Source organism: Mustela putorius, unplaced genomic scaffold, assembly GCF_011764305.1.
Source record: "Mustela putorius furo isolate JIRA1106 unplaced genomic scaffold, ASM1176430v1.1 tig00000151_pilon_pilon_pilon, whole genome shotgun sequence".
Classification (NCBI taxonomy): Eukaryota; Metazoa; Chordata; class Mammalia; order Carnivora; family Mustelidae; genus Mustela; species Mustela putorius.
Window position 1 is genome coordinate 12,759,352 of NW_025421296.1, and position 19,157 is coordinate 12,778,508.

The 19,157-nt window shown below is 41.5% G+C and overlaps 1 protein-coding gene across 3 annotated transcripts in view; it reads right to left on the bottom strand.

The window, feature by feature from the left end:
* Positions 1-3,130: 3,130 nt before the first annotated feature.
* Positions 3,131-19,157, bottom strand: part of RGS20 (regulator of G protein signaling 20) — a 78,020-nt gene continuing 61,993 nt past the window's right edge. For all 3 annotated transcript variants that reach the window (XM_004768820.2, XM_013064735.2, XM_013064736.2), the window contains 3 exons: positions 15,115-15,201; positions 8,787-9,021; positions 3,131-6,223 (listed from right to left, as the gene is read on the bottom strand). In XM_004768820.2, the coding sequence (XP_004768877.1) occupies positions 6,035-6,223; positions 8,787-9,021; positions 15,115-15,201 (511 nt within the window). In that variant the 3' untranslated portion in view covers positions 3,131-6,034. The remainder of the gene's footprint in view (positions 6,224-8,786; positions 9,022-15,114; positions 15,202-19,157) is intronic.

Below are 19,157 nucleotides of genomic sequence, written 5' to 3' on the forward strand. Positions count from 1 at the left end.
GATTGAGCCCCGCATTGGGCTCCCTGCTTGGTGGGAAGCCTGCTTCTCCCTCTCCCACTCCCTCTGCTTGTGCTCCCTCTCTTGCTGCATCTCTCTCTGTCAAATAAATGGGTGAAATCTTAAAAAAAAAAAAAAAAGTCTCTGTGGCCAATGTGGGGCTCAAACTCATGACCCTAAGATCGAGAGTTGAATGCTCCACCGGCCGAAGCAGCCAGATGCCCCTCGAATGGCCATTATTAACATAAATAGGCACACATACATATCCCCAAATTTGCTTTTTTCCTTAAACAGTTGACCTAATACTGCTTCTGAGTGGATATAGATATATGGATTCATTTTCACTGTAGAGGAGTCTATGCACATATATAACATTTCCTTTAAAGACTCTTCCCCAGGGGTGCCTGGGTGGCTAAGTGGGCTAAAGCCTCTGCCTTCAGTTCAGGTCACAATCCCAGGATCCTGGGATGGAGCCCTCGTTGGGCTCTCTGCTCAGCAGGGAGCCTGCTTCCCCCTCTATCTGCCTGCCTCTCTGCTGCTTGTGATCTCTGTCAAATAAATAAAATCTAAAAAAAAAAATACTCTTCCCCATTGTTTTGATGTTCTTAACAATTTAGCTGACTAGCTAATGGATATGCACATTTATATGATAGATATTGCCAGATTGCTTTCCAAAAAGTCAAACTAGTTTATCTACCTGTCAACAGGATATAAAGGCCCATTTCCTAACACCTTTGCTAATAATACTGGGTATTGAACCTTATGGTTTAGGCAAATCTAGGGAGGAAATAGTAACCAGTATCCTCTCATTTTAATTCGAATTCATAGGATTATCTTTTTGTATTTATTATGCTCATCTTTTCTTGTTTATAGCCAGTTGATTTATTATGTTAGCTCTGTTTTTATTGTCTTTCTTTTTTACTCTATAGAGTTGTCTTGTTAGTTTGTAGGTACTCCTAATGCATTCTGCATAGTAATTTTATAGTGTTTTATAGCCTGATATTTGTGTGTGTGTGTTTTTAAGATTTTATTTATTTATCTGACAGAGATCACAAGTAGGCAGAGAAGCAGGCAGAGAGAGGAGAAAGCAGGCTTCCTACTGAGCAGAGAGCCTGATGAGGGGCTCGATCCCAGGACCCTGGGATCATGACCTAAGCCGAAGGCAGAGGCTTTAACCCACTGAGCCACCCAGACGCCATGATATTTGTTTTAATTCTTTGTATTTGTCTCTGTGGCACAGAATTTAACTTGTTTTTTTCATCCTATCCAATCTATTATTATTTTATGGTTTCTGGGTTTTATGTTTTGCTGAGGAGGACCTTTTCCATCTGAGTTACAAAAGTATGGCCAATGTTTTCTTCCTATATTCTAATAATGTTCTCTTTTTAAAAAAATTTTAGATCTTTAGACAGTTTGGAATTTATATTTATGTATCCATTTTTTCCCAAATGAAGTGTCATCTATCCCAACAAAATAATCCCTTCAAAATTTACTTAAGAATTCTTAAAACCTTAGAATTACATTGAATTTGTATGATCCTTTTGGGACTGCTCCAGGATTCTTTCATATACGTAGATGTCACTAGCGATTACTCACCGGATTGGTTTGTAGTGTTAGTGAGCTCTATAGCCACATGGGCTGTGATTATCTCTTTCTGAGATGTGACACTTGTAAAATAAATTTGGCATGGAATTTTTGTTCTATAACTATGGGAATTTCAGTTTCATGCTATAACTCTCCAGTTCTACAAACATTTATTTAATACTGTTTTTAACTAGATACAGGGTAAAGTATATTTTCTGTGCCGCTGGAGCTTATAGTCTAATGGGAAAGACAGATATGCCAACATAATTGGTAAACTCAGATGATAATAGGAAAATCCCAGAATACTAAAGAATGGCACCAAATGGAGTATGAATCAAGAGGTCAGGTAAGGTTTCCTTTGGGCAGTGATGTGTGAGGTAAATCTTAAAAGAGTGACAGTTCACTGAGTGAAGGGTGGCATTGTAGAGAGGGGTGGGGGCAGCAGAAAGTATGAACAGTATGAGCAGTTAAGAAAGGATATACTTGCCTATAAGTATATATTCTAGAGTATATGTGGAGGGTTGGCTGGGAAGCATAACCCAGCTATATATAGAGGCCCTTGCTTATGTCTCATACCTGAAATTTGGTATTGGTACTCTGGGCAGTCGGGAATTAACTGAAGATTCTAAGGAGCAGAGGGAGGGTGACAAGCAGATTTATGTGTGAGAAAGGTCACCTTGTGGCATTTTGAAAGGTGGCTTTGGAAGGCTGAGATGGGGGCAGGGAGACCACTTACGAGGTTCTTGGCAATGCTACTTACTGGCAGATGGGAGGTAATGGGGATCAGAAGAGACACATGAGAAATATTTTGGAGTTAAGATCAGCAGGGCTTGGTGACTGGGCAAGGAGAAACAAGGAAGAAATTAGCACTTAGAGAAGAGCTTAGGTGACTGGCTGGCTGGGTAATTGGGCAGATAGGCAGGGGTAAGGCTTGGAGGGAGGGGGGCAGCAGGATGACAAGTCAGAATTAAGATAATTTCACTTCTCCATGGGATATGCAAAGGGAGATGTCCAACAGGCAGCTGATTATGAAGAGCTCGAGGAAGTTACACCTGGTTCTTACCTGGTAGCCATGATCGTGTTGGCAGTAATTTAAACAATTAGAAGGGGAACCATATAGATTAGAAGAGGAACCATATGGTGACTTGCACAGTCACCAAGCCCTGCTGATCTTAACCCCAAAATATTTCTCATGTGTCTCTTCTGATCCCCCATATAGAACATGTTGGTAGTAATTTAAACAATGAGAAGGGGAACCAAAAGCAAGCCGAAGCCTAATCCTTGGAGGCCATGGCATTTAGTAGATAATAACATCAATAACTAACATCCAGTGATTGTTTAATATATTTTATTTTAGATGGATTAGGGTTTTTTTTTTGTCTTTAAAAAAACATTTCATTTTTATTATTTTTTTAAAAGGTTTTATTTGGGAGAGAGCAAGGAGTGCACAGTTGGGAGGAGGAGAGGCAGGAAGTGGGAGAGGGAGAAGCAGACTCCTGGTTGAGCAGGGAGCTCCATTTAGGGTTCTGTCCCAGGACCTAGAGATCATCACCTGAGCCCAAGGCAGATGCTTAATTGACTGAGCCACCCAGGTGCCCCTAAAGATTTCAAATAATCTCTACACAATCTCTAGACCCAACAGTGGCTGGAACTCACACCCTGACATCAAGAAGCCTGTACCCTACTGACTGAGCCAGCCAGGCGCCCCCACGTGGGTTGGTATGAATCTGCACAGCAAGCCTATGGTTTCCTTCAATGTCAGGCCCGCCGCTCGCTTCCACTATATTCAGTAAACGTCTGTCTCCTTTGGGGGGGAAAATCTAAACAGCAATGCTAGGGATAAGGTACCATTATTATCCCCGTTTCTGTAGGTGAGGAAAGAGGCCCAGAAAGACTACGTACCCACCATCAAGCAGTGAGCAGCAGTCAGTCTGGCTGGGAAGGAAGTGGAGGGAGAAGAGGACGACAGCAAGAGACAAGGAAGTTGTGTTTCCACTGAGGCACGGGCAGTGTCAGGGAGCTGGGCAGTCAGCTGGGAGTGCGGTGGTGTCAGGCTGGGCTGGTGGAGATCCCGCCACGTGGGTGGGTGCGCTGCCGAGGTACAAGAAGCACATGCAGAGATGAGCAAATGGAGACCGTGGGAGTGCCAAGTCTCATGGGAAAGGAAGGGGAGTCAGCAGTTATCTTATACAGGCTCCTTTCGAATTGGGGAGCCCAAGGACCCACGTGATGTGGGAAAATCTCAAGGTCAGACTGAGGACACAGGAGCATGAGGGAATAGAGGGAGAGGAGTGCCTCCCACTGTTCCTTTGCTGCCATATCCCCCACTTTCTTAATGGAACCGAGAAGGCAAATCCTTCTAAATTTTCTTTGGAAACTCTTTCTTGGTCCACTGATGCCAGGATTTACCCTTAGCTCCTTTCGTACTCTAACTCTTCTAGCAATCTTATTCTTCTGTGTGGAAAAAATCCCAAATAATCCAGCCTAAAATCTCAGTCACCCAGATCAAGACATCCAACTGATGTCTTGACATCTTTTATCTGTCTTAACAGTCACTTCATACACTGCATGTTTGCAAATAGACTGATATGGGGTTGCTTCAATTACAAATACCTTCCCTACAACTCTGCCCCAACACCCACACACACACCCTCACATCCTCTGCCAAAATCTTCTGTAGACCCTCAAGACTTCTCTATCTCAGTTCCTCCCTGTTCTAGTACTTGCTACAGTATACCATAGTGGCCATGGACACCTATCATCCTTACTTACATGTAAACCAGAGGGCAGAGTTTATAACCCCAATCACAATTATGTCCTCTGTCTAGTGAAAAAATGAGGCTGTAGACTATGGCATGAAAGGCACATGTAAGGGTGCCTTGAAAAGGAGAAAAGAGCCCATCATCCTCTGGCACTGGACTGACGGAGGTGAGAACAGATGCCCATCCAGACATATTTGTAGGTTACATGGGAAGATGAAGCGGGTGGGGCCCCACTTTCACCATAAAGTAGGAGGTTAAGATGTTTGAGGACAAGGGTCTTAGTCTGTGGCTTGAAGAGAGTAATAAATCATCAGGCCAGGTGAGGGTAACCAGAAGGAAAGACCCTCCCCCACCACCCGCCATGGGGTGAAGCCTGCCATGGGCCCCTTGCATGTAATTTCTAACCCACTACTCAAACTGTTCCAGATTTTGGAGGCCTTTCCCATTCACTGCAGCGATGGGTTTCTTCAGGATGACTCAGAGATACAAACTACTAGTTTTACCCTGAAGTTGTTAAAGTTATTTCATGTGCCTACAATTATAAATAGTGGGATTTAAAAATCGGAATCCTGGGATGCCTGGGTGGCTCAGTTGTTAAGCGTCTGCCTTCGGCTCAGGTCATGATCCCAGGGTCCTGGGATCGAGTCCCGCATCGGGCTCCCTGCTTAGTGGGAAGCCTGCTTTTCTCTCACTCCTGCTGGTTGTGTTCCCTTTCTCGCTGTGCCTCTGTCTGTCAAATAAATAAATGAATAAAATCTTTAAGAAAAGTAAAAAAGTCAGAATCCTAGCCTGGTAGCTAAATGATACCTTGTAGATCTCCCTACTTACTTCATCTTATAGTCCCCAATATTTAACATGTGGAATAAAAATGGAGATAAAACTCTTGTGCTTTATTTTTTTAGACTGAAAATGCCCATATTTCTTTGAAGAATAAAAATGAAAATATACTTATTTGAAAGTTCTGTTATGAACGGGACTAAGTTGCTAATTAAAAATTCATTCTCTAAGTTGGCAGATTCTGATAATAAAATCATGGTAACTTTTCAACAAATGCATTTTCTAAACACTACTTCTCTTACCAAACAGGTGCGACTGATCCACTTAAGAACACAGTACTTTCATTAACCGTTAGAGACACACGTGCACACACATACACAGATTCTAAGATAAAAGCAGAATTCCATTTTATAAGTAGTGGTGACACATCTTTATAAAATGGGAATTTGGGTCCTGTGATGGCACTGAGAAGCAAAATATTCAAAGCAGCCAGATGGAAGGAAGGAGTAGCTAAGAAACAGTTGAACACCTTTTCCTTGGGAGGAGAGTCATCAGATACTGCACTCATGCAAAACAAAGGCAGTCCTCTTGGCTCCAATGGACCCACGTGCCCCAGGCAGGAGGAGTCTTCTAGAGTATCGTTCGCCATTGACGACATGCTGCGGTGACATAAATGTAACTATCCTATCTTTTTCTAAGACAGCCATACCCCACTTTCCCCCCCGAAAGTATCAGTACAGGTGGCCACAGTTTACATTGTGAATATATAGGCTTCTGTAAAAGGAAGCATGTTTATTAAAACAGCCCAAGTATTACTCTAGTAGAAGGTACTACTACCTATAAGTTCCTTGTACTAGATGTAGTCCATCAGTTCTTTTATTATTTTATTAATAATAAATATATTTGATAACATCCTATGCTTCAACTGATTTCTCAGCTAAGGACTGCAGCAGATCTTTATAAAGGGCAGAGTTCATGAACCGGGGATAGGAGTCTCTGTGCATTAAGGTGTAGATCTGGAGTTGTGCATCATCAAATATGTGTTGGGATGGCTCCACCATATTCCTATTGATGACTTCTCTTACTCGGGAGTCCAAACTGACCTGTCAGTAGAAACACATAAGAGTGGTATTAGACATATTTCTCTTTGGAAATCCATCCCCATCGCATGATGGCTTGTTCTGTTTTTTTTAAAAACCCCAAACCAAACAAAAAGTCATCCAAAAATCTAAATTGCTGAAAAAGAAACTGAACACATAATGCAGGGGCTTCTCAAGCTTTAGCAGCTTCAGAAGCCCCTGGAGTGGCTGTTAAATGATTACGGGTCCCCATCTGCAGAACTTCTGACTCAGTGGGTCTGGGGAGGGGCCTGAAAAGGTGTTATTTGTCACAAGTTCTAGATAGTGCTGGTGGGATCACACTGTTCTAGAAAACCACAACATTGTTTTCCTTTAAATAGATTGTACTGTGTCCTCTGAAGAACAGACTTGCTAATTTCCTAATAACATTAGGTCTAACCCCTGGAGGTCCCAGGCTGTGGCCAGGTCGAACACAGTTGCAAATTTCTGGGAATGAGCATCAGGCTGGCTGGTGAATGGATGCTAACTCAGAGCACTGTGGAAGGGTTAAGAGCACAGGGCCAGTGTTTATAGCCCAGCTATGTGTCACTGCTTATTTGTGGGGCCTGGGACAAAGTAAGCTGCACCTTAATGAACTCCTCCATAAAGAGGAAAATGGTGATGGGTAATGGTGATTGGTGGGGATTTAATGAGAATTTATTTAAAGTGCTTGGAATGCACTAAGACCTTAGGAGACACTGGCTCTTCTTTCTTTGATGTTTTCCTCATCCTAGAAAAGGCGGTCTCAGACCGGAGCAAGCTACTGGGCTCAGACTCTCCCCATAGGATGCCAAACAAACATGCCTACAGGCTGCAGAGCCAAGCTCTCACATCTTCTCTTCCGTGCGAAGGACCTTGGCCGGACCAGCTCTGCCCCAGGAGGCCATGATAGTTTCAGTGCTGTACAATGCACATACTACTACTTCGTATGAACCTGAAAATATGACTAGCTGAACCAGTAAATACTTACTTCAGTGATCTGTCTTTCCAGATGCATATACCCACTTTCCTCCTAGAAAGCCCCTTGCACCCACCCATAGGTAGCTCAATACAGTTGACCTCGAACAACATGGGTTTGAATTATATTCTTCTCTCATGATTTCTGAGTAACAATTCCTTTTCTGTAACTTTATGGAAGAATACAGTATAGAATACATATACAAAGTATGTATGTGTTGTCACTAAGGCTTCTGGCCAACAGTAGGCTCTTAGTAGGTAAGTTTTTGGGGAGTCAAAGTTACACATAGGTTAGCAACTGTGTGGGGTCAGTGCCCCCAACCCTGTGTTGTTCAAAGACCAACTCTGCATTCAACGCAGATTGCCAGCATCTCTGATCTCTTTCTTACATAGCTTGTGGAGGAAGAGAATGATTTATTTCCATCCAATTCCAAGTCCCTCTCATCCTTTTCCCTCTGGCTCTGTGTTTAGTCACAAAGTCTCAGGCACCCTGCCTCTTTAACCCCTCTAAGACCTGTCTACCTCGTTCCTCTTCTCTGCCAAGACCCTTGGGGAGGTCACTTACCGTTTCCTGCTGGATTGGTTCACTGGCTTCCTAACTGGCCTCCTGTCTCCCGAGTGCCCCTCCACATCACCCCGCTGTTTGGTCAGAGGGCTTCTTCTAAAGTAAACCCCATTCTGACACTCCAACTTCAGGCCCGGCATTGACTTGGCCAGGTACTCAGGCTAAGTCTGAAGTTTACAATCAGGAGGCCTTTATGATCTGCTTCCACGAATTCCCCTGGTCTACCTTACTATTCCACTCAAGAATATAAAGAATTTGGAGTTCCACTTGGAATTTTAAGAAAGAAGGAGCTAGGGTTGCCTCAGCACAGCCGGTTGAGCTTCTGATTCTTGGTTTCACCTCAGGTCATGATCTCAGGGTCATGAGATCAGGACCCATGCTTAGCAGGGAGTCTGCTGGAGATTCTCTTTCTCTGCCCCGCTCTGGGCCTCCTCCCATTCACTCACACAATCTCTCTCTAATAAATAAATCTTTAAACAAAAAAAAAAAAGAAAGAAAGAAGGAGCTCGGTTTTGAGATTACCCTGAACCCACCCATTTTAGATACGAAGGAACAAAAACTGGGGGGATGGAAGCTTGACTGAATCTCCCAGATAGTGTCTCTGCTCTAAGGGAAGGACACCTCAGGAAAAGCTCTGTCTCATATTAGTGAGGCTATGTCTAGTCAAATAAAAATACCTGTAAAAAATATCGGTGCTCAGAATAAAAGAACAATTTTAAAGAAATGCTTACAGGGTTTAATGTTTTAAAACAGTGTTTACAATAAAATGCATAGACTCCCCCTTCTGGAGAATCTGGTGAAAGTCAGGAATACTTTTTCCAGAAAGAGGCACAAAGTCTTTCACAGATTTCAGGGCCCACGGAAAGCCCATGTGTGGGACCACGGTCAAAGGCATCTGGATAGTATGAGTGCGGGTGGAGTCATCTCTGTTTCGGACTAGCTGTCACTGTGCCCTGTGACCCTACACTGACGATGTCCTTTTTTCCAAGGGCCTCCCAGGAGGAAGCCCTTTGTGGGAGTACATACCTCTTTCGGAGAAAGAATAGAAATGTAGTCTTCATAGATTATCCTTGCTTTCTCTTCAATGATCGTTTTATTAGCTTCCTTTTTCAGTTCCTCACATGCCATCCAGAAAAGCATATTTTCTTCACTGAACTCTGTTCGGAGGAATTCCCGAAAAGCATTCCTTCCCGCGGGAGTGAGCATTACCTTGTCGAAGGACTGAGCCCAGGCATTGACTTCCTCCAGGGTGGGACTTGGGCTTAGTGGAGATGGGAAGAAAGGGGCAAGAGGGAGCTATGTTATCAGTAGTTACTTTGAATATCCTCACTAGAAACCTACCCTTTTCCCCTCTGAGGATGATAATGTGCCCCTCGGCCCTTTTAGGAAAGGAGAGAGCCGTGCTCACTTCCATAGGCCCTTGGCAAAAACACGTGAGTATGATCCTTTCCAGCTGTTCAGCTGGAGTGCACGGCTGTTGCCCATTAAATGCTCACAGACCGATCGTTAGAACTGCGAAGAAGGTACTTATTTACATCTGGATGAGTCCTGACAAAGTTTTAAAATTGTAACAGTAAAGAAAAACCCTAGAAGCATCTGACCAAGGCTTCCCAGTGACTTTTGACAGAAGTACATCAGAACTTAGCACACTACCTTCCAGAACAGCCACAGATTTTTAAATTTTTTTTAAAAATTAAAAAAAATTTTTTTTTTTAATTTTTAAAATTTGAAAAAGAATTTTACAGAGAACGGGGAAAGAATAGTTTACATAAGTGCAAGCTCTAAAGGATGATAACAAGCACACCCTAGAGTTCAGTATCCACCGTGAGAACCAGCTCCTCACCACCAGCCGCGCCTCCCGCCGTCCCCTGGCCGCACCCCGCTCTCCTGACTCCCCCACCCTGAGGGAACTGCTGGGTTTGACGTTGGACCCACCCTGGTTTAGTTCATTTTTACTTATATTTTAATTATATTGAGGTCAGAAAACACCATCTGTCCAACAATGATCCCTATCAAATAATTTCTCCCCCCCACCTTCCTTCTCATCGTGTTTATGTAGGTAGGCATCCCTGAAGAACATATCCTTCAGTGTTTTTTTTTCCTTCACTTTATAAAAGTGGCTGACGCTACGTTCTTCTGCCACTTGCTTTTGTCACCCCACACTAAGTTTCGAAGATTCGCCCGCATGGCTCCATGGGGCCAGAGTTCCTGAGTATTCAGGATTTGTTTCCAACTTCCCAATCTTGTACTGCCCTCATCTGATTGTGGTATCCCTGTTGAATTGATTTCTGAGACATTTGGGTAGTTATACACAACCTATATAACCTTGGAATGATTAATTCCAGAACTGCTTTGTGGAACCAATCTGTAAAAACCCACTGAATTCAGTGTTTATTTTGTAGGAGGGTGTTGTGAGCTGAGTACTGTCCCCTAAGAAAAGATATGTTGACATCATAACTCTAGTACCTCAGAATGTCACTGGATTTGGAAATAGAGTCTTTGTAGATTTAACTAAGTTAAGATGAGGTGATTAAGATGAGCCCCGATCCAGTGGACTGATACTTTTTTTTTTTTTAAGATTTTATTTATTTGACAGAGGGAGAAGCAGGCTTCCTACTGAGCAGGGAGCCTGATGCAGGGCTCCATCCCAGGACCCTGGGATCATGACCTGAGCTGAAGGCAGACGCTTAATGGCTGAGCCACCCAGGCGCCCAGTGGACTGATATTCTTAAACAAAGGGGAATCTGGGGGCACCTGGGTGGCTCAGCTGGTTAAGTGTTTGCCTTGGGCTCAGGTCATGATTCCGGAGTCCTGGGATCCAGTCCAGGCTCTTTGCTCAGCAGGGAGCCTGGTTCTCCCTCTCCCTCTGTCTACTGGTCCCCCTGCTTGTTCTCTCTCACTGTCTAATAAATCAATAAAATTTTAAGGAAAACAACAACAAAGGGGAATCTGTATACGGAGACAGGCATACACTGGAGAAGGATGGTCATGTGATTGCCATGACGCCAAGGAATGCCAAGGACTCCGGAGCCATCAGAGAAGCTCTAAGAGTGAAGAGGTCTCCCCTAGAGCCATCAGAGAGCATGGCCTTGCTGACACCTTGATTTTGGGCTTCTGGCCTCAAGAAAAGTGTAGACTTCTGGCCTCAGAAAAACAATATTAAAAACAGAGAAATAAGAAAAAATAATACAGAGGGATCCCATGTGTTATTTGTCCAGTGTCCCCAAGGTGACATCATGCAAAACTATAGTACAACTTCATAGTCCTCCTGGACACTTCTGATAGTTGGATTCTGCTCACTTATTTTTGTGATTCCATCTTTGATTGCTTTATACGTTTCAGAAACCATTATTTTATATATTTTTATAGATGATTCTAATATGTGAAGTCCTCTGGGCTCTAAATCCAAGCATCGTTTCTACAGACTGTCACGGGCTGTAGGTTGTATCCTTTAAGTTTTAGTTTAGATTCTGGTTGGTCTTACTCTTTAGAAAACTGAGAGTCAAAATTGGTTATGTTTTCTTTCCTCCAGCGATGTTCTGTGTTGGCTTCTCCTGAGATCTAGGTGGTGTAACTGACCCCGGACTACCTGGGCTCCTTTTATAAATCAGGGCTTAATCTGGGATTTCAGTTTCAACACCTCGTCCCCACCCTGCCCTGTACTTGTTCTCAGAGAAAACCCTTCATTCCTGTGCTTAGCAGTCTCACCTCTCAGGTTTTTGCTTACTTTTTAAATTTGCTTTGGGTTTTCAGGTACTTTGTCATTTTCCTTACTTTCTAGGATTCCAGCGATGCAAAAGCTTTGGAATAGTGCAAAATATGTTATTCCACATTGGGAAGCCCCTCTGGTGATCTACTTTGCCACACTGCCAAAAATTCTGTATTTAGTTTGGAGGGGTAGAAGATGTATACCCCAAAATTTGATATGTGGCTACTTGTCCTAGTTGTGTGAAGGTCATAGAAAAAAACACAGACTCACATATATAGAGGTTCACAGTAGAAATTCTATGTCCTTTTCTTGAAACCACATCTTGAAGATGGATTATAATGAACCAGCAGTGAAGCATACATGAAAGGTTTAAGACTAGAGAAAGTAGATTGTAGAGAGAAGGGAGTGAGCAGACCCCTCCCCAAAAAAGGATATTGATACAATAGTTTCAAGTTTAGTTTCCAAATTAGCTTCATTGTGCATAGCTGGATCTCATTTCTGTTCAACTATGTGTAAATGCATAGAAAATTCCTTTGAGGACATATAAAAAACCCCATGATGGCAGTTATATCTGGAGATTGGGACAAGGTCTAGAAAACAAGGAAGACGGAGTTTTTATTGCAAAACTTTTGTAGTGTTTGGGTTTTATTTTTATAGTAGGTAGACTTTTTATCATGCAAAAAAGCATTGGGTATGAAAACAAAGTATCCTTTATATCTAGGGAAATTAGTTTTGAAAGAAAATGTTTTAAAAGATGTTGAAAACATAATTTAAAAATAGTAACTTAAAGTAATCTACATAAAAATCTTGGATTTTTTTCAGAAAGTTAAATTGGTGTGGCTAAGTATCCTAAGTTATGTTTTTTAGACATGAGGTGTCAAAAGATACTTTTTTATTCCTGTCAGTTTTCAGAAATACATATTAAAGGATGATTCTGAAAAACTTAAAGGCAATTGTTAGTACATTTTTTAAAAATAAAGAGAGAGCTGGGGTGCCTGGGTGGCTCAGTGGGTTAAGCCGCTGCCTTCGGCTCAGGTCATGCTCTCAGGGTCCTGGGATCGAGTCCCGCATCGGGCTCTCTGCTCAGCAGGGAGCCTGCTTCCTTCTCTCTCTCTCTGCCTGCCTCTCAGTGTACTTGTAATTTCTCTCTGTCAAATAAATAAATAAAATCTTAAAAAAAAAAATAAAAAAAAAAATAAAGAGAGAGCAGAGGTGCCTGGCTGGCTCAGTCCGTACTGCATGCAACTCTTGATCTCAGGGTTGTGAGTTCAAGCCCTGCATTTGGTGTGGAGCCTACTTAAAAACAAACACACAGGAACAAATAAAAATATTTAAAACAAGAGAAAACAATATGCATTACTGAAGGACCTAAAAGCAAAAAAGGCACAGTTCAAATAGCAAAAACCAAAACCAAACAAAATTAAGGAATTAATTAAGAGGTATTACAAGGAATCAAATAATATGCTAGAAGATTATATTTACCAGTCGTCATCAAAATAACTGACCCAATGTCATTGAATTATAATTCCCCATTTAGAGACAGACTGCTATGGGACCAAAATCTAACATAATGCTATTTTCAGCAATCATACAAATCATACAAAATATTATAAAAATTAAGAACAAATAGGCAAAGATATATGAGGCAAATGCAATAAGAATAATATTAATATCTAAGTAGAATTGGAAACGAAAAGCACTATGTTGGATAAAGTCATTTCATATTCTGGAATTTGATTGAGAACAAATAATGGCCAACATATATTGAATGCTTGCCAGGCTCACAATAGCCAACAGTAAACTGTGATCCCCATTTTACATACAAGGAAACTGAGGCAGAGTGTGGCTTCTCAGTCAAGTGCCCAAGGTCCCACTGTCAGTATGGTTAGAGTTAGCCCTCAACGAGGCATTCTGGTTCCAGAATAAAAGCCTCAAAGCTTTGGTACAGGATACAACATAACAGAATATATAAAATAAAAGCCATTTAAAAAAAAGTTTATTTTTTTAGTAATCTACACCCAACATGGGACTTGAACACTCTAACCCTGAGATCAAGAGTTGCATGCTTTTCCAGTTGAGCTAGCCAGGTGCCTCAAGATAAAAGCTATTTAAAATACTTTTAATTTATTTGAGAGAGAGAGAGAAAGAGAGTGCCACAAGTGGGGGGAGGAGCAGAGGGAGAAGTAGGCTCCCCACTGAGTAGGGAGCCCGATGTGAGGCTCAATCCCAGGACCCTGAGACCATGACCTGAGCTTAACCCACTGAGCCATCCAGATGTCCCTTGATAAAAGTTATTTTTAAACAAACTCATAAATTGTGGAGTATTTTTCAAAAGTTTTTAGTTTTTACTTATTTTTTTTTTTAGAACTCTCTATACCCAACATGGGGTTTGAACTCATGATGATCAAGGGTCTTATGCTCCTCCAGAGCTTGCCAGGTGCCCCAGACTGTGGAAGATTTTATTATGCTTCCCAGACTTTGAAAAAGGATAAATAAGATAAAAAATGAAAAAGAAACACTTAAGTAACCTTTTAGTCTACTTGTTTTTTCCCCCTCAAAAATAAGCAATTTAGGGGCACCTGGGTGGCTCAGTGGGTTAAAGCCTCTGCCTTCGGCTCAGGTCATGATCCCAGGATCCTGGGATTGAGTCCCGCATCAGGCTCTCTTCTCAGCAGGGAGCCTGCTTCCTTCTCTCTCTCTGCCTGCGTCTCTGCCTACTTGTGATCTCTGTCTGTCAAATAAATAAAATAAAATCTTTTTTTAAAAAAAGCAATTTAGGGGCACCTGGGTGGCTCAGTGGGTTAAGCTACTGCCTTCAGCTCAGTTCATGATCCCAGCGTCCTGGGATCGAGTCCCACATCGGGCTCTCTGCCTACTTGTGATCTCTGTCAAATAAATAAATAAAATCTTAAAAAAAAAGAAAAGGTATTAGAATGGGTAAGTGAAAGTAAGCCAGTTAATAATATAGGACAAAACGAGATAACTTTAAAATCTGGTATTATGGAAAGTAATTTAATGTGTTTTCTTCCCAACTTTTTTTTTTCAAAATACTAAAATGAAGACAGTATTACATTAGCTAGAGTATAAACTTAATAGTTAAGAAAAAAATGGACTTCTAAAACTTTCCTGAAAATTGAAAATATATGTTTCACTATGGTCTTTTATTTTAAAAAGTCTATCATATGAAAATAGGATAATGTCACATTTTGTCAAGAAGCATCAATTTAGGGGCGCCTGGGTGGCTCAGTGGGTTAAGCCGCTGCCTTCGGCTCAGGTCATGATCTCAGGGTCCTGGGATCGAGTCCCGCATCGGGCTCTCTGCTCAGCAGGGGGCCTGCTTCCCTTCCTCTCTCTCTGTGATCTCTTCCCTTCCTCTCTCCTACTGTGATCTCTCTCTGTCAAATAAATAAATAAAATCTTTAAAAAAAAAAAAAAGAAGCATCGATTTTTATTTGTGATTAGCAGGGATGAACTTAATAATGGAACTAATTTTTCTCCCTATCACACAATGAACTCTGCAGAGTGGAAATGGGGTGCCACATTGTGATTTGATATTATTAAATTGCAGTTAGAGAAACTGTTACGATGCCGAAAAAATAAGGCTGGCATTTTTGTCAGTTTAGTGAGCTAAACAATGAGATTTACCTTTCTTCACAGGTTGGAAGGTCTTCTCTTCTGAGTTCATGGGAGGGCCTCCTGGGTCTCTGTTCTTCTTGGTTTCTAACAGTAAGACTGCATGAAACAAGACATTTCCATGTCAGTTGAGATCATTCTGCATCGAATATTTTAAATGGAACTCCAGATCACCATGTAGAATTTCTTTCTTTTCTTGAAAAAAATTGACTCTGACTGGTTTTCTTAAGAAAACTGAAAGTAGGGATCCTGGGTGACTCAGTTGGTTAAGCATCTGCCTTCAACTCAGGTCATTATCTTGGGGTCCTGGGATGGAGCCCTGTTGTGCTGCCTGCTCAGCGGGGAGTTGGCTTCTCTCTCTCTCTCTGCCTCTGCCCCCCACTTGTGCTCACTCTCTCTCAAATAAATAAATAATATTTAAAAAAAAACCAGAAGTATGATGCTAAAATATTAACAGAATAAATTATAATATTATGGTCTACACTAGTTGGGGGAGAGTTTACATTTAAATTAATAGGTTTTTTTTTTTTAAACTTTATGTATTTGACAGAGCGAGAGAACAAAAACAGGGGAAGCATCAGGCAGAGGGAGAAGCAGGCTCCCTGCCAAGCAGGGAGCTCAACCCTGGGGCTCAACCCCAGGACCCTGGGATCATGACCTGAGCCAAAGGTAGACGCTTAACGACCAAGCCACCCAGGTGCCCTCATTAATAGTAATTTTCATAAAAACATGTCCATTAGAAAGTAATAAAAAGGTCAGGTTATCAGGGATGTTTTGGGTTTTCATCTCATTTCTGCACCTTGAAAAAAAGTGTGCATTCTCTAGGCAAAATGTGTTTGTGTTTCCAATCCAATGGAGGTTTTAAATATTTATAGGTATACTTGGAAAAAGTGTTAGAGGAAAGCATACAATCAAAATTTATTGTATTATTCAGGAGACTTTAAATTTCCTTGTATACATCTTATACATCTCTTTGTACACTTACTCCAAGTGTTTGTGTTGTTATTGCAAATGCAGTTTTCATCTCATCTCCTAACTGGTTCCTGTTTGTACATATCAAGGCTATTACTTTACTGAGCATTATTTATACATCAGGAAGTTACCTGTTGAAAGTGTACAATTTAGTGGTTTGTAGCATATTCAAAGGGATGTACAACCTTCACTACAATCTAACTTCAGAATGTTTTCATCACTCTGAAAGGAAGGCCCAAAGAGCAGCTCCTCCCCATCACCCCTGACCCCACGTCCTCCCGCCCCAGAGACCCGCTAACGGACTTCTTGTCTCTATAGACACGCTTCTTCTGAATGCTAGAGCGCGTGGTCTTCGGTGGCTGCCTTCTGTCACCCAGCATCATGGTTTGATGTTTCATTCATGTTGTAGTGGGTGTATCAGTACTTCGTTACTTTTTGCAGCTTAGGAACATTCCCTTGTGTGGATATGTGACAATTTATTATCCATCCATCAGCTGATGAACATTTAGGTTATTTGCACTCTTTGGCTATTTACAAATAATTCTGCTGTGCACGGTCATGTACCAGTTTTTTTTTTTTTTTTTCTGTGGATGTTTGTTTTTCTCTTGGGTAGACACTTCGGAGTGGAAATGCTTTCCTAGGGTAACTCTATTTTTAACATTTTGAGGAGGTTGCATATTGTTTTCCAAAGCAGTTGTGCCATGTTATATTCCTACCAGGAATGCTGGAAGACTCAGTTTCTTGACATCCTTGCCAACACTTGTGTCTGTCTTTCTTATTCTTACCATCTCGGGGGGTAAGCGGTGGTATCTCATTGTGCTTTTAATTTACATTTTGCTAATGGCTAACGAGATGAAATAGTTTTTCATGTGTTTATTTGCTCTTTATATGTTTTCTTTGGAGACCTGTCTGCTCAGATCTTTTGCCTACTTTTATATTTATTTATTATTACTTTTTTAAATGTTTCAACTTTACAATATGTTATTTATTTTTTGTTTATTATTAACATATAATGTATTATTTGCCCCAGGGGTACAGGTCCATGAATCATCAGGTTTATACATTTCACAGCACTTATCATAGCACATACCCTCCCCAATGTCCATCCCCCAGCCACCCTATCCCTCCCATCCCCCTCCCCCCAGCAACCCTCAGTTTGTTTTGTGAGATTAAGTCTTATGGTTTGTTTCATCTTGTTTCATTTTTCCCTCCCTGCCTGCGAGGACCGCCCCCCCTTAAAGATTTTTTAAAATTTTTTAAAAAATTTATTTTTTATTTATTTTCAGCGTAACAGTATTCATGATTTTTGCACCACACCCAGTGCTCCATAATGCCCACCACCTGGTACCCCAACCTGCCACCCCCCCCCCGCCACTTCAAACCCCTCAGATTGTTTTTCAGAGTCCATAGTCTCTCATGATTCACCTCCCCTTCCAATTTCCCCCAGCTCCCTTCTCCTAACTCCCCATCTCCTCCATGCTATTTGTTATGCTCCACAAATAAGTGAAACCATATGATAATTGACTCTCTCTGCTTGACTTATTTCACTCAGCATAATCTCTTCTAGTCCCGTCCATGTTGCTACAAACGTTGGGTATTCATCCTTTCTGATGGAGGCATAATACTCCATCGTGTATACGGACCACATCTTCCTTATCCATTTGTCCATTGAAGGGCATCTTGGTTCTTTCCATAGTTTGGCGACCGTGGCCATTGCTGCTATAAACATTGGGGTACAGATGGCCCTTCTTTTCACGACATCTTTATTTGTTTATATGACAGACAGAATACGCAAGGGGGAGGCAGTAGGCAGAATGAAGGAGAAACAGGCTCCCTGGGATCATGACCTCAGCTGAAGGCAGATGCTTAACTGCCTGAGCCATGCAGATGCCCCCCTATTATTTTTAGTTTAATTTAATTTAATTTAAATGTCTTTAAATTTTTAATTTTTAAAGTATTTTATTTATTTATTTGAGAGAGACATAGATAGCAAGAGAGAGTACAGGCAGGGAAGAGAGGGAGAAGCAGGCTCCCCTCTGAGCAGGGAGCCTGATGTGACTTGGGGCTTGATCCCAGGACACTGGATCATGACCTGAGCGGAAGGCAGACGCTTAACTGACTGATCCACCCAGGCACCCTGAAATGTCTTAAAAATTAAAAAAAAAAAAAAAAAAAAGATTTATCTATTTATCTGAGAGAGAGAGAGCAGGGGTGGGCAGGGACAGAGGGAGATAGGATCTTAAGCAGACTGCCCACCAAGCAGTCTGTGGCTTAATCTCACAATCCTGAGATCATGACCTGAGCCAAATCAAGAGTCAGATGCTCAACTGACTGAGCCATCCAGGTGCCCTCTTTTGCCTACTTATAAACTGGTTTGTCTTTTTAGTTTTGAATTGTAAGAGTTCTTTATATTCTGAAGACTATTCTTTTTTTACACTAGTATTATATCTTTCTTCATATTGAATTCTTGTGGATTTGCATTAATTTAGCGACTGTTCCTTTGGGATTTCCAGGTCTCCTCTCATATGTTCTGCAGATAGGGAGAGTCTTACCACTTCTCTTCTGAATCTTACGGTTATTTTCTCTTGTCCAGCTGCACCAATGTTAGTGCAATCTTAGCTAGTGCAATGTTAAACCATAGCGGAGAGCATAGACATCCTTGCCTTGTTCTTGTTTTCAGGAGAAATGCTTTTAGTTCCCCATTAATTTCAAAATGGATTTTTACTATTGGATATTTGAGTTTGCTTTATCTGACTATTGTTCCTGTACTCTTTTCTATTCCTTTTATTATATCTTTCCTTTCCACTCTTTCCACCATTTTATGAGTCATTCAGCCTAGTTTTAGCACGTTTGTTTTATGGATTTTCAGTAATTGTGCGTGTGCACGCGCAGCTGTTTTTCGTTAATGCAAAGTCATTAGAAATGCAAGAACTCTTCTGACTTGTTGCTTTCATGATGCCAGTTTCAGTAAATAATGGTTTCTTGAAACAAAAACAAACTTGAGAGGCATCTGTAGGGTGTTCTCACTGTAGGAGCATAAATACTGCTTGACTTCTTAGGCTTCTTTTGTAAGCAGAAAACAT